Source organism: Saimiri boliviensis, chromosome 2, assembly GCF_048565385.1.
Source record: "Saimiri boliviensis isolate mSaiBol1 chromosome 2, mSaiBol1.pri, whole genome shotgun sequence".
Taxonomy (NCBI): Eukaryota; Metazoa; Chordata; class Mammalia; order Primates; family Cebidae; genus Saimiri; species Saimiri boliviensis.
The window spans coordinates 197,698,237-197,713,340 of record NC_133450.1 but is presented as its reverse complement, the minus strand read 5'-3'; the positions used below and the strand labels follow the sequence as shown (position 1 = coordinate 197,713,340).

Genomic DNA, 15,104 nt, shown 5'->3' with positions numbered 1-15,104 from the left:
CTTGTAGTCCATCGGGAGCTAAAATTCACAGTGCAAGCCTCTGCATGCTGCTCTGTCTGGAGCTGCAATCTAGTCTTGCCTTTGCCTCCCGTCTGCCATGATCCCCCTCATGTTAAAATTAGCTTTTCATTGAAAGATAATTTATTGACTCATGAACTAAAAATAATATGAAAATGACTTTAGACAGAGCTGAATCGAGGCATTAACAGCATCAGACACCCTCTCTCTTCTTCTGAACTCCCCTTTACATCTCAGTTAGGCTCTCCCCTCATACTGTCAAAGACTTGGATACAGGCTTACATTTCTCCAGTGAAGCAAACAGCACTCTTGAGTTGAGTTTGATTAGCCTGACTTGGCTCACTTGCTATTTGGAATGAATCACTTAGCTAGAAGGATTTGCTTTTTTATTAGCTAGGCCTTTGTTCAGCATCTACCACTATATCTAGAAGGTTGAGTTAGCCCTATGCAGACCACACGAACTCAGAGGAAGGGAATGTTGATATATATAACATTTATCAGAAGAGGGGATGCTGTACAACAAAGCAATAGATGTTCTGTTCAAAAATGACAGATAAAGGAGACCAAGAAGACAGAAGGAAGAAAGAGAAAGGAGGTAGATGAAGAAGGGAAGAGGAGGAAGGCCAAGAAAGAGGAGATGGAGAAGAGGGAGAGAAAAATGAGTAAGAAGGAGAAAAAGAGGAGAAAAGAGTGAGATTTATCTTGATGAAAAATCATTTCCCTATATGGGATCAATGAACATATAGATACCTACAGCTTGAAACTCTGCAGACAAGATACTATTCAGAAGGCATACATGAGCATTCTGTGATGAAAAGAATGGGAATCCCAACGTTGTCTTTACAAACATACACACTCTTGGCATCAGATTCTGTGACTTTATCTGTGAATACAGAACACCTGATCTGATCCCTTGTTTAGGGGATCACATGCCTCAAGTCCTTTCATATATTCCATAGATGCAAGTGTCTGCTGAGGATTTTCTTCACAGCTTCTTTTACCTCTTTATTCCTCAGGCTGTAGATGATGGGGTTCAACATTGGGGTGATCACTCCGTAAGACAATCCAATGATTTCATCAGATGCTTTTGTGTACTTTGATTTGGGCTTCATGTACATGAAAAGGGCGGAACCATAGAATAAGATGACCACAGTCAAGTGTGCTGAACAGGTAGAAAAGGCTTTCTTTCTTCCCTCAGCAGAATTAATTCTCAAGATGGAAGAGAGAATAAACACATAGGAGACAAAAATTAACAGAAGAGGAATCACCAATAAAATAATACTTGCCACTGTCATTATAAACACATTCATGGAGATATCTGAGCATATGACTTTAAGAAGAGCCAAGATCTCACAGGTAAGATGATCAATGATATTATTCCCACAGAAAGGCAACACCATTGTCAGGACTGTCTGCACTAAGGAGTTCAGGTAGCCTATGATCCAGGACCATGCAGCCATTTGCACATATAGCACTCTGTTCATGATGATGGAATACCTCAGTGGGTTGCAGATGGCCACATACCGGTCATAGGCCATCACAGCCAGGAGGACACACTCGGTGGAGCCCAAGCCAAGGGACACAACCATCTGCAGAGCACAGCCAATGAAGGAGATAGATTTTGTCTCAGACATAAATATAATAAGCATTGGAGGAACAGATGATGATGTGTAACAGATGTCCAAGAATGAGAGGTTTCCAAGAAAGAAATACATAGGGGTATGGAGGCGAGAATCCAGGATGCTGATGATAATGAGGAGGCTATTTCCCAAGAGGATTATCACATACATGATGAGGCAGAGCAGGAACAGAAAAAGCTGGAGCTCTGGATATTGGGAAAGCCCCACCAGAAAGAATTCAGTCACGGTGGAGTAATTTCTTGTCTCCATGTGTTCTAGGTCACCTGTCTGCTGGGTATAGAAAAGGACATGATTCAGGTCAAGTGAAATACATAGGGGTATGGAGGCGAGAATCCAGGATGCTGATGATAATGAGGAGGCTATTTCCCAGGAGGATTACCATGTACATGATGAGGGACAGCACAAACAGAAAAAGCTGGAGCCGTGGGAAAGCCCCGCCAGAAAGAATTCCGTCACGGCAGTGTAATTTCTTGTCTCTCTGTGTTCATGTCATCTGCAGAGTTTAGAAAAGAATATGATTAAGGAAATTTTGAAATTTTGATGTAGAGTTGCCAAATAACTTTCATGTCCCTCATTTTGTTTTATCCTTAGAACAGCCTCTGGAATCAGTAAGAGTAGGGCTATTATATTCACTTCGCTAATGATAAAAGGGGCACCGAGATCAATACTTTTTAGTATCACACAGTAGCAGAAGCTATGCCAGGAAGTGCCAGTCCTCTAATTATATAATACCTAGGGACAAAGTACTTTCAAAGGTAGGTACATATGAATCTCTATTGATGAATACTTTAAAATCTTTATTTTTATAAAGATGTATCTAGTTTAAAATATGGAGATTCAGAACTATGCCAGTCATCCTCACTATGACTCTCAAGTTACTTAACATTTTTGAGTCTAAGCTAGCTAAGCTACTAGTTTCAGCCAGGAAAATTGGGGGAAAGCTATAGCTGTTTGGTAGTTTATTATGAAAATTAACTTAGATAACATCTACTAGGTTACAGGTAGAGCAAGTAGTTCTAACATGTCATCTAAAATTATATATAAGAGAATATGATAGAATCAAAATAGCAGTAAGTATATATGTTCATATATATTATAAATTACAGCTTTTAAGTCTACTTGACTGGGTCAGAAGGGAAAAAATGTTGTTTTTTAAATTTGAGGGCAAGGGAATTGAAATCTGGGAGCAGAACTGATGGAACAAGAACAATTTTCTGATCCAAAGGGGACATCTAACCAGTTAAGAGTCTGGAAGTCACTGGTATGTAGTTCCCAGGAACTCAGGTTATTGGACTGCTATTATGTACAGCTTTCTTTAGGGCCTAGAATTCACCTTTTAATATTAGTCACCAAGTATTACCTTTCTTCTTCATTTTTGTAATTTTCCAATTGGTCTAAATTCTCTATTCCTTTTTCTCTGCCTTTTAGATGCACATTTTATGCTTTTGCAGGCAAGTTTATATCATTTACAAGTACTTATGAATATATACTTGTCTTTCAATTTCTGTATTTAATGCATTGGAACACACCCCCAGGTCTTCCATACGATTTTAAATTTTGACCAGGAAGCTTCCATGTGTGACAGAACTGACAATAGCTACTTTTTATTGAGCACCTTTTTGTAAGCACATTTCACTGCTGTAAGCTCATTGAATGTATTGATCACTTAATCTTTAGTGCAACTTAGTGACCTGGATAACATATTTAACTCCCATTTTTCAGAGAGGAAACAGAGACAAAGAAAAGTTTAAATAACTTTTACAAGGTCACAGAGATAATATATCCCAATGCCAAAGTTCAATATCCAGTTGCCTGGCTCCAGAGTCAACCTTTTTACCCACTAGACCACACTATTTCTCACAGATTCTTACACTGATTCTAAGTGAGAGACAACTACAAAAATGTTTCCTGCTGTGTTAAACTGATAGAGCTAACATCTGGCTTGTTTTATTTCTGCTTATAATGATATGCTAGTAAACTTTGAAGGTTGGATCACAGCATTTTATTTCTTGTAACCTTTGGAATGTGGTCTTTTTGGTTGTCTACACATAGCAGGCAATTTCACAATCATGAGAATTAGCATAATCAAGAATAATGACATCAGAATTCTATCACATTTGCTTCTACCAACCACATACCTGGAATCCTCTAGCTTTTGTTTTTGCTCTGCAAATCAGTACGTATTTCAGGATCTTTAATTTTCCTAATATCTGGCTTTTCTACCTTTCCATCCCCACTCATCTTTTGCTAGTTCTGCCTACTTATAACTTTAGCCCCATGTCATTAAAAACTCAGCTATCCTGCAGTTGCTTCAAATTCTGTTAAGTGCCCAACATAAGTACTGATTTACTATATAAAGGTACTTTGTTTACTATGTGCGTAACTTTGTTATACTATTTCTGTCATAGCTAGAGTTCCCTGGGTTTTGGTGGTGAATGAAAATATTTCTTGCTGATCATATCCTTGTCCCCAAACCACACATTTTCTCTAGCCTCTCTGTATCCAAAGAGCTTGAAGACATGGATGAGGGGCTTATTTCTTGCCTGGTAATAGACAACAGCATTCCTATGGTCCTATAAGGACAAGACATGAAAGTTACTTCCTTTTCATTCCTTTTCCGTATCATTTCTCTTCCTCTTAAAGAATATCATCTGAACAGTGATTTTGTAAGGTTGAAAACAGAGACAATGGTACCACAGTCTTAGTATATCGGAAAATATTTCCTCCTTCCGCATGTCCGTTCCTGTTTCTAGTCACACTGGCACATGGACTTATTTCCGCAAAGAAATCAGTTAAGGCCTCAGTTTTAATTTGTTGGAAGATAGTTGTTGTGAAGGGAGAGAAGGTGAAAAGAAGGAAAAGGAGCCAATTTTTACTGTTAAAGAAAGTATACTAAACTTAATATTTCTATCCTGGAGTGAGACTGGTGAAGAGAAAGGGGTGAAGAAGAAATGACTGTCATTTTTTTCTGTTCAAAAAAGGTCCCAGGTAAGGAGGGAATATTTTTTTCCAGAATTAAGGGTGAATAAGAGAAAACAAAACCAACTTCACACAAACACACTAACCTATCACAAAACCTGTCTTAACTCCCTCAGTTCTCTTTTTTTTCTTCCCACTTCAGCCATTTCTTCTCCTACGATAATGCCAAGGAAGGTATTATTGAATGGGTTTGCTTCTCAATAATAATCACCAGCCTCCGCACAAAAGACACATAAATAGAGAAATACAGTCTGAGGGAAAACAACGTGCCTGCTGTGCAACACGACTTCAAGGAAAGCCCTCCAGCCCCTCCGCTGACCACATTGTCATCCCAAGGTCCCTCCACTGTAGAAATTCCAAAGCCCCTATTGATACCTGGGATGCTTTGCAATGAACATGCTGAGTTTCTTCTTACTTCCCACAAATACTGCCTTTTCCTCCATTCGTTTGTACATGCTATTTTCGTTAAGTCAGAGGACTTCTGTCAACTTAGATGTTTTCTTGGAAGACTTTCTCACCTCTTGGTCTGAGTAGGAAGCCACTACTGTGTGCTTTTGCCCCTACTATGTGCTTTTGCCCCCACAGCAACCTTCAATTACTCGTTTATGGAACACATACTATGCCATATATACTGTGATACCCAGTAGGGATCCCACTGTGAGTACTAGGCTTTTAAAATGGACACTGGGTGAAGAATGGTTTTGATAATTATTTTATACTTTTGAGAAACAATTTATGTGCTATACAACTTATTTTCATGTAAAAAAGTAATTGTATACTTTGCAAATTATTTTATCAACCTAAAATAGCCTTTTACTGAAAACTCTCTGAAGAATAAAACTATGATCAGTCCAATTAATAAATATATGTACAGAAATACAGGTTATATCCAAACTGTATATGAAAATAATGTTATTTGTTTTTATTAACACATGGAATTCCAAATTAGAAATCTATCAATATATGAAGCAAATAGGTAACAAAAGTAAAATACATTGTCATCTAACTAGATGCCAAAAGCCATTTGATAGACTACAATATTCACTGTTAGTAAAATGTCTCAGCAATCTAAGCTTAGGAGGATAATTCACTAAGATAATGAAGATTATTTCTGTTTAACGGTCAGTATAACTCCAAATGGTGAGACATTGGAGACATTTTCCTAAAAGTCATTCAGAAATGCATTATTATTTAACATCTGCCCCTGAATGATTCAAAAATTGAAAAAATATCATTGTATGTACTATCATATTTCAAGTTCAGTCATGCTTTAACAGTTGCTATAAGGTTTTTTTCTAGAATGCTGACATTCTGGCATGCGATGGACATAATATGTATGTGAGACTATTTAATCTGTCAGGGACTACCACCATCGCAAATTGTAATCTTGGAGAAGAGTGAGGACAAGGGACAATGCACATATGTAATATTTTTAAAAAGGAAGTTTCTAATAATATAAATGATTACAATTTTGTACTTTTATGTTTGAAGAAATGACATTAAAATGTTAACTATGGTTTTCTCTGGAACGTGAGACTTAGGGCACCAATAATTTTATCTTCTCCATATTTTCCAAATAATCCTTAGTTAACCTACATTTTATTATTATATATATATTAGAAATAGTGTTTTCACATTTTTCTTGGAAGGTAATAGTGGCAAGAATGTGTAGAATGGACAGTTTTCTCCAAAAACCAAGTAGGGAATAAAACAGACAATGGACAGGAAATTGAGAGGGGCTTTATGTTACATTATATTATGTAGATTAATTAAATGCCATTTAGTGTTCTTATGTCCACCAATCAATCTCACACTTATATCCATTATTAGTAGACATACTGACACAGCCTCAGTTATTGCAAAAGGATTCTAGAACCCACCATTTAGAATGTGATCAAGCTTAGCAGTGCAGAGAGGAGGCACTGTAAAGCATCTGGCAGTATCATACAACAAGAAGAAAGACAGAGGCGATGCCTGGTGGGTGGGAGAGAGCCCAGGGAAACAGCAGGGGCTTCTGTTACCTCTGCTTTTTTCTTTGCTATAAAAATGTAGAATTTCAGTTTCTTGATTCTCTAGGTTTCATTCATCTCTCCCCAAAGCCTCCATCATAGATCTGTCCTCAGTATTGGGCATCGCCTATGGGAAGAAAGCAAATTTCAGTTGAGAACTATGGATTCTGAAGCATTCACCCTTCTCTCCATGTTTACTAGCAGAAGAGAATAATTGTAACACATGAGCACTCACCCGGTTTGCCTGATTTCAACCCAAGGAACCTTTTGAAGGAGGATATGTTGTACCCACCAGGAAAGCTTTCTTTAGGAGGGAATTTCAGCACTAAACATTACATCCGATATCCTGCTTCATCCAGATTTTTTCTACAGTTTATAAAACACCTTTGCTCATCACAATATGAGAAGAGCAAGGAGATCCCCAGTGCTTCTCCGAATAAATGACCCTCTAGGAGCTCTAAAAGGAGTTGATAATAAGCAATATTGGGTGAGTTAGAGTCTTCTTTTCCATTCTTTGTACAGCCTTAAGACTATTCCGTGCTTTTTCGCTAACATTGCCAGGAATACAGCCGAAACTTTAAGCTCCTATGTTGTAGGAGTCTCTATCTGAGCAGTGGCGATGCCTCAGATTTATTAGCATATGCAGGATACTATGTTCTAATCATTTCTAGGGCTGCACCGTGGAAGCCTCCTGTGATCCAGTTCTCTTACCCCTTTGTTCTTTCTGCTAGTAAGGCATCTTTATGGAGAAGTACTATGTTTTAATGGAAAGAGCAGTCTTCTTGGAAGTGAGAATAATGTTCAATGAGGTAATGCTGTCTACTTTGTAGAGATATTGTGAGGATTAACATAACATACCAGAAAGGTCTCGGCACAGAGTGAGTGCAAATATGTAATGTTAGTTTAATCCGAACTCCTAAGGCTGCTATTCTTTCATTTTCCATGGTGAGGAAAAACAACTAATTTAAAGTGACCTGCTTAAGTATCCAAGTATTTTCTTCAACCAGTAATACCTTATTTCCCATGCTTTTTTCACTATTGTATTCCAAACTTTTCAAATAAAATAATCATTTCTAATTCCCAGTTCGCATATTCCCTCTCCTTTCTGAAAATCAACTCTGCTTTAATTATCCTCTTTTAAAAGCATCAGTGTAGAGTCCTCAAATTTGCCACATACAATAAATAACATGGCTTATTGCAACTTCAGTCTTCAGAACAACAAAGCCGTTGTAGACATAAGCACAGATATTTCTCCTCAGTATTCCTTTTCTCTAGTGTGTCTCTTTCTTTCTGTAAACAGAAGTCACTGTGGCTGTCCCTCTTCAGATTTGTTTGAGTCATAGTGACTTTCTCTTTCTACTACAGTCTTGCAGTAGAAACCATAGGCAAGTATCCCTCAGTTCCAGATGACTGTTAGTAGCGGTGAGAGGGCAGACTGCAAATAAAGCTTTCATCTGCAGTAGAAAGTCATGTCGTAAGTCTGAGTCAATAGTAAATCAATCTGCATCAACCTAAGTACTCTCCAGCCTCTGGGCCCTAAGCTTTTCCAGAGGACCCGCCAGTGGCTCTGGTAGCCAATTTAAATCCTCCTTTGTTTTCTTCCAAGAGACTGTGTAATCCCACAGGTGATTTAAAGTTGAATCATTAAGTCACGATGAAGGTGGCAACTTTTAGATATATTAGGAATAATGTCTCAAAGATCTAAGGGCACCTTACTTATTAAAGAGCAATTTTTCTTTAACTTTGAATTCATTTTTTTCCTGATTATAGAAATAACACATATTCATCGTAGAAAATTTGGGACATCCAGAAAAGCCCAAAGGAGGAAATGAAAATCACCCATAATTTCAGATATAACTATTGTTATTTTGACATATTTTTATGCATATATTACCTACAATAAAAACTTAGGCCAAGTGCAGTGGTTCACGCCTGTAATCCCAGCACGTTGGGATGGTGAGGCAGGTAGGTCACACAGTCAGGTGATCGAGACCATCCTAGCCAGCATGGGGAAACCCTGTCTCTACTAAAAATACAAAAATTAGCTGGGTGTGGTGGCGCATGCCTGTAGTTCCAGCTGCTTGGGAGGCTGAGACAGGAGAATCGCTTGACCCCAGGTGCTGGGGGTTACAGTGCTCTGAAATCACGCCACTGCACACTCCAGCCTGGCAAAAGAGCAAGACTCTGTCTCAAAAAAAAAAAAAAGCATCTGTGTTTTCTGTTTTATAACCTGCTGTTAAAATTAACAATGTTGTGTGTGTTTTCTCACGTTATTTTATTAAGAAATTTTAATAAATGTTATAATATTTTAAAATGGAAAAATAGAGTAAAAACACCTAACAAGTGGAAGTGAAACAGTTTTCTATTGCATTATCAGAATGTGAGAATTCTTTTATACTTTTCTTTGGGTTTTTGAAGGTAATGACACTACGGGAAGACTAGAATCAGAGATTTCATTTATTCTAATTCTCTATGAATAAAAGCCAAATCTCATTGTCAGAAATTCTCATAATGCCCTTTTTATAGAATGGAAAATGAGTGTGATGTACATTTTTTTCTTAGTGGGATGAAGCAGACATAGGGTGTAATAACCAAAGATGTTGCTGCCCAGCCTCAGGGGAATGGACCTGCCATGGTTTCCCAGTCAGCTCCTCTAACTCCTCTTATCTTCTGTCATCTCCTGGCCCCTGACCCTGCTGTGCCAACTCCAGGTTTTAGTGTTTTAATTCCATCCCATTTACGTTTTTCCAGAACTTCTGCAATTGTGTAGGTCTTAGTTAGGAGAACATTCACTTTTGTGAAAATGTCAGCGCATCTGTAGTAAATACACTGTGAAATAAGAGGATGGAACTATAATTTGAAAGAGTAACGATTGCAGTTGAATTATATGGAGTATGTATCATTTCTGTTTCAATTCTATTTATCTTTTAATATTCACCTATGTGGCAGACCTTCTGTTAAATTTTGATGCCAAATATGTTCACTTGTTGTGGGGATATACACCACCAGAAAATATGTTTATCTTTTTATTAAATGTAGGTTTATTTTTTATTGTTGTATGTCCCCACAACAATGAGTGAACATAAATAAGCAGAAGATAATCTAAAATGAAACGATTAGAAGGGTCAAAATAAAATAGATATGGAGATTTTAGAAATTTCCTCCAAATGTGGTTTTTTTTTAGAGTAAAAGGAAATGCTATTAATAATTATGCTGGAAAAGGGCAAACCATTACTATTCAAGACAAAGTAGGTCATGTGTTCAAAAGAAAAAGTAAGTCCTGGCTCAAAGGAAGAAGTTGTTACCTTATCTGATCATGGGACCAGTGAACTCTTGCGGAAGAAGTAGGCCTTGAGTAACTTTTTGCTGTCAGCAAGGATTCCTTTGGGTACAATTTAGAGAAAATGCAACCTTAAAATGTATTGTATAGTGAAGTATATATTATCTCATATAATAAGAAGTCCGTAGTTTGGTGGTTTCAAGGTTCAGAAAAGTCATCAAGGACACAAGGCTTTTGCTGTTTTTATTTTTCTCCTTTTTCCTGGCTATTGTTGGTATGCCTGCAGCTCCAGAAATCAAATCCTTGCACTTCAAGAGGCAGGAATGTAGGTCATGTCCCTGTTTATTGATCTTTTTTAGGGCGAGAAACATTCCCAGAAGCCCCAGCTCATTCATTCTCGTTTTCCAGAACTAGGTTTATGCCTACCTCTGAACCATGAGTTACTAAGGAGATTATGTTACCATATTAGCCCAAAATAGTCATGCTTATCTGGTTACACCATTCCTGAACATGATGCTGACTGATAGTTAAAAAAAAAAAAAAATCCAGGTTTTTAGGGCAGAAAGGAGATTACTTTTGTAATCTGCAATTCTGTCAGGAAATAAATAAGAAAGTCTTTTTATTCCTCCGTTTTTAAATTGGGTAACTACTGTTGATTTATCTTTACTTTTACTGATTTTTTTTTCTTATGCTATCTTTACTCTGTTGTTAAACTCTCCAGTATTTTTTTTAAAATAGTAGATATTATACTTTTTAGTTCTAGAATTTTCAGTTCCTTTTTTTGTAGTTTAGTTTTTCTTTAAGATTTCCTATTTGTTTATTCGTATGAACATTTAAAAAATTGCTGAGCACAGCTATAATATTTACTTGAAAATTCTTTGTTCATTGCATAATCTCTATTATCTAATGGTCAATCTATCAATTTATTGCTTTTTGCTTGAGTGTATTTATAATTGTGTGTTTTAGCTAGAAAATTACAAATTATACATTCTAGAAATTCTGAATTCTGTTATTTTTCCCTGAAGGATGTTGTTCTGTGTATTTGTTATTATGTAAAAAAACCACCATAAAATTTAGTGGATTAAAACAAGGACAACATTTATTTTGTTAAACCTTGCATTTGTGCCATACTTGGCGGGGACAGTTTGTCTCTTCTCCCCTTGGAGAATTTTACCACATTTTCGAACCATCTATTTTATTTTATTTTTCCACAAAAAAAAAAAACAATTTTATTGAAGTATTGGACGCTAAACCCCACACAGTTCCAGCCCTGTAGCCGAGGACACAGCCACTTGGCAACGGCACCAGGTGCCAATAAGTTAATGTAAGGACCAATAAGTTAATGTAAAGGATGTTCAGGTGTGGAGGGCCAGCGCTCAGCAGTCTCCTGGCTCAGACCAAGGCGCTCTGGACTCTAGTGAGGACACTGAAGGGCCAGGGAAACCATCATGGTCTGGGGAGAGCGGCTTGGAGGCAAACCAGAAGAGCACAGCATCCAAGCCGGGCATTCACACACGGCGGGAGCAGAGCTGGCCCGAAAGGTAGGAGTTGCTGATGTGGTTAAGACCACAGTGAGAGAAATACCAGGTGCATCCTTTCAGCCTCCCGAGTCCACTCCCAGGTTCCTTTAATGGGCCATCCTGGGTCTTCCCTCAGCACCCTCGTGCACTCGGCTACACCGTTTTCTTTCCAGCAGGGAGAGCTGTGCCTCTTCTAGGTCAGGCACTAGAGTTCTTGGAGCCTTCTGTTATATTCACATTCTGTTCCAGTCCAGGGAACATGGGGGCAGAGAGTTCTGCACAGGTAAAGTCAGAACTCAGCTCTCCCTACCCCCTGCCTCAACTCAGTTGCTTTCTCACTGAAGCAGGACCCCTGTCCTGTAAGCAGAGAAGGCCTTAGAATGAGGACGCAGGGAACGCTGGGTGGTGGTAGCACCGGCAGCTTCCAGACTTGCTCCAGTCGCTGCAGCAGGGACAATTAATGAATGCCTTCAAAGAAAATTCTGCATCTCGTTGGCGCCTGGGAGTGAGTATGCCCATATTTGTGTAAATAAGCACCTTCTCAGAGCAGAAGCATAGCTGGGATGGGGGGTGGGGAGAGTAGGAACTGTGACCCCTCCGCCGCCCAGAACATGCCACAAAAGTGGTACCTTTCCAAGACCACTTGTAAAGTATTGGTTTTTAGGACTCTGATGAAAAAATGGTAAAAGGGCAGGGTACGGGGGCTCATGCCTATAATCCCGGCACTTTTGAGAGGTTGAGGCGGGTGAATCACTTGAGGCCCGGAGTTCAAGGCAGCCTGACCAACACGAGGAAACCTCCATGACTGCCAAAACACAAAAATTAGCCAGGTGTGGTGGTGCGTGCCTGTAACCCCAGCTACTAGGCAGGCTGAGGCAGGAGAATCGTTGGAACCTGGGAGGCAGAGGTTGCCGTGAGCTGAAATCTTGCCACTGCACTCCAGTCTGAGGGAAAGAGCGAAACTGCATCTGAAAAACAAAATGTTAGAAGGAACAGTGGGGCTGCAAGCCCTTGAGATGCCCAGAGGTAGGGCCACTAACCACCAGCATGGGCCAGCCCCCAGCCAGACCCCCTGAGGCTACAGTCTGTGATGCCACTGACTCAAAGCTCAGAGGTATGGGAGCCCACCTGGCATAGACAGGGTGTAATGACAGGGTCCCTAAAGAGGATTTATGGGGTTGGGAAAATAGCCCGGGTCTAGCAAAACAGTACACCACCAGGATATACTGACCTTTGACCTACCACTTGGTGCATGTATCACAGAGCACTTTAGAAAGGAGGAAGGGATTCTCCTCCAGCCCAGGCCTGGGTACCCAGAGACCTGGGAAATGGGGAGGAGCCATGTGTATGAGTATGTACCACATCCAGCCTCCAGCCATAGTGGGACAGGAGGGACAGGTGCGGTTCTCCAGGGAAGTTCATGGAACCAGAGCACAGAGCGTTGGCGAACTCTCAAGGTGGCCTACTCTGCTTTATGTCCCATCCCCCCGACACTCAACCACCCACTTGTCTTGCATAAGGAGACATATGCTGTCAGACAGGCAAGTTCTTAAGTCTAGCAGGCCAAACTCTGGGGAATAAAGCATAATCATATCACAGGGATCTTGAGGACAATCCGCATATATAAATCCTTAGGTCAAGGCTTCTGAAAAAGTCGCGTAAACGCGTCTGACACAGAAAGTCCCTTGGCGGTCCCGTGAGTGGGGGCAGGTGCCCCGGAGGCGGGCGCGCTCTTGCCACCACTTGGGCTCCTCTGATACGCGGCCTTGCTGAGCCCCGGGTGCCGGGCTGTCCTTCAGGGAGGGAGTCCGCACCATGAGGCTGCGGGAGGGCATCAGCTGCTGGTAGGGCAGGGGAGCGCCCTCCTTCTCATAGGCAGGGACGGGAAATAGCCAGGGGGCAGCAGCAGCTTAGGGTGGTGGGCGGCCAGCTCTCTGCTGCCAGCCAGGCCCCAGGCCCCGCAGTGACGATGGGTCTTGGGAGGGAAGAGAGGCTGCAGAAAGGAGACGTTGGGGCGGCTGCTGCCAGGTGGGGTGGGGTGGGAGATGCTGGAGATGTCAGAGCCACTGTCTCCTGAGCAGGAGTGGCAGGTGGTGTGGGGCTTGTTCAGCGAAAACCAGGAATCCGGCACTGCGTAGTGAGGGGCGGCAGTGGCCCTCAGGACCCGCCTGGAAGGAATCCGCCCTGAGAGACTGCGACCCGCCCCTCCTCCCCTGCATCTCAGGGGTGGATGGGGCACTGGCACGGCCCTGCCACTGGCCAGGAACGCCTCAGTTGAGAACCGCGTGGTAGGAGGCAGGCTCCAGAAGGCACAGGCTGGAAGCACTGGGCACATCCTGTGGTGTGGTGGTGGGGCTGGACTTGCTCCTGTCGGTGTCGCGGACCTCATCCTTATTCTTCATGGTGGATTTCTGGAAGGAGAGGGCACAGAGCAGGGAGTGGGGACACAGTGACCAACCTGGGCCAGGATGTGTAAGTAGCTTGGAGTTTCCCCAGCTGTCCCATGGAGCTCTGGTGCCGCCCGCCTGCACCCTCCCCTCCAGCCTCGCAGCTTCAGGACCTGTTCGTCTGGGCCATTTTCCCTCCTCCCAGCCTCCCTGTGGCCTGCCCTCCCCGGAGGCATTTCATTTAACCTTGGCATTTGAAGCACCTCAAATGTTAAAGATCCCAAGACCAGCTATTTTAAATGTAATAGTGGAATCATTAAAAGTTATAAAAATTGTGCAGAAGTATACAGTGGGTATAGAAGATACTGGTTATTTTCAAGGTTAAATACAATAATGTATGAAAGCATCCAAATAGAAATAAAAACAATGAAGACCAGACTCTTCTTAATGGTGAATAATCCCATTACATTTTAATATGTAATATCCATAGTATTTATTTTAAAATAAAGAATAAAGTACGCTCCTCCCTCCGTCATTTTTTAATACTGTAAATTTAGATTTTTATGCTTTTTAAATAGTAAGGCACACAAGTGATGCAATTCAGGTAGGTTGTTAGATGGAGATGCAGGACCCTCTTCCCATGACTGAGTTCGACGCAACAGCCTCTAGAAATACGTGCTGAGAGGTATTAATAAGAGCTAACATTATTTTCTCTCTCAAATTACGACTTTACAAGGGTACCCATTATTCTAAGCCTCAGTTTTAAAATAATATGATACATATTATTTTTAAAGTATTTTATGTAGGCCGGGTGCAGTGGTTCATGCCTGTAATCCCAGCACTTTGGGAGGCTGAGGTGGGTGGATCGCAAGGTCAGGAGATTAAGACCATCCTGGCCAACATGGTGAAACCCCGTCTCTACTAAATACAAAACATTAGCTGGGCGTGGTGATGCATTCCTGTAGCCCCAGCTACCTGGGAGGCTGAGGCAGGGGAATCACTTGAACCTGGGAGGCGGAGATTGCAGTGAGCCTAGATCATGTGACTACACTCCAGCCTGGGTGACAGAGCAAGACTCTGTCTCAAAAAAAAAAAAAAAAAAAAAATTTATGTAATATTTATCATGTATTATTTAAAGTATTTTTAAGTATTATGCGAATTACCTATACGTTTGTAAAAGATCTAGTTGAAAGAATCTAGTTTATGGGGGAAAAAAAGGGAAATAATACTATTCACTATCAACATGACAATCCCAAACTTTTTTTTTTTTT

General features: G+C 40.7%; 1 protein-coding gene and 1 pseudogene across 1 annotated transcript; both read right to left on the bottom strand.

The window, feature by feature from the left end:
- Nucleotides 1-962: 962 nt before the first annotated feature.
- LOC101037787 (olfactory receptor 13D1) lies at nucleotides 963-1,922 on the bottom strand. The gene has a single exon (XM_010336159.3). The coding sequence runs from the start codon at nucleotides 1,905-1,907 to the stop codon at nucleotides 963-965; it is 945 nt and encodes a 314-aa protein (XP_010334461.2). The 5' UTR covers nucleotides 1,908-1,922.
- Nucleotides 1,923-13,077: 11,155 nt separating this feature from the next.
- LOC120366320 (innate immunity activator protein pseudogene) lies at nucleotides 13,078-13,848 on the bottom strand (annotated as a pseudogene).
- Nucleotides 13,849-15,104: the final 1,256 nt, after the last annotated feature.

Coding starts and splice junctions, on each gene's coding strand:
- LOC101037787 (XM_010336159.3), bottom strand. CDS start 1,907: ATGGAGACAAGAAATTACTCCACCGTGACTGAATTCTTTCTGGTGGGG.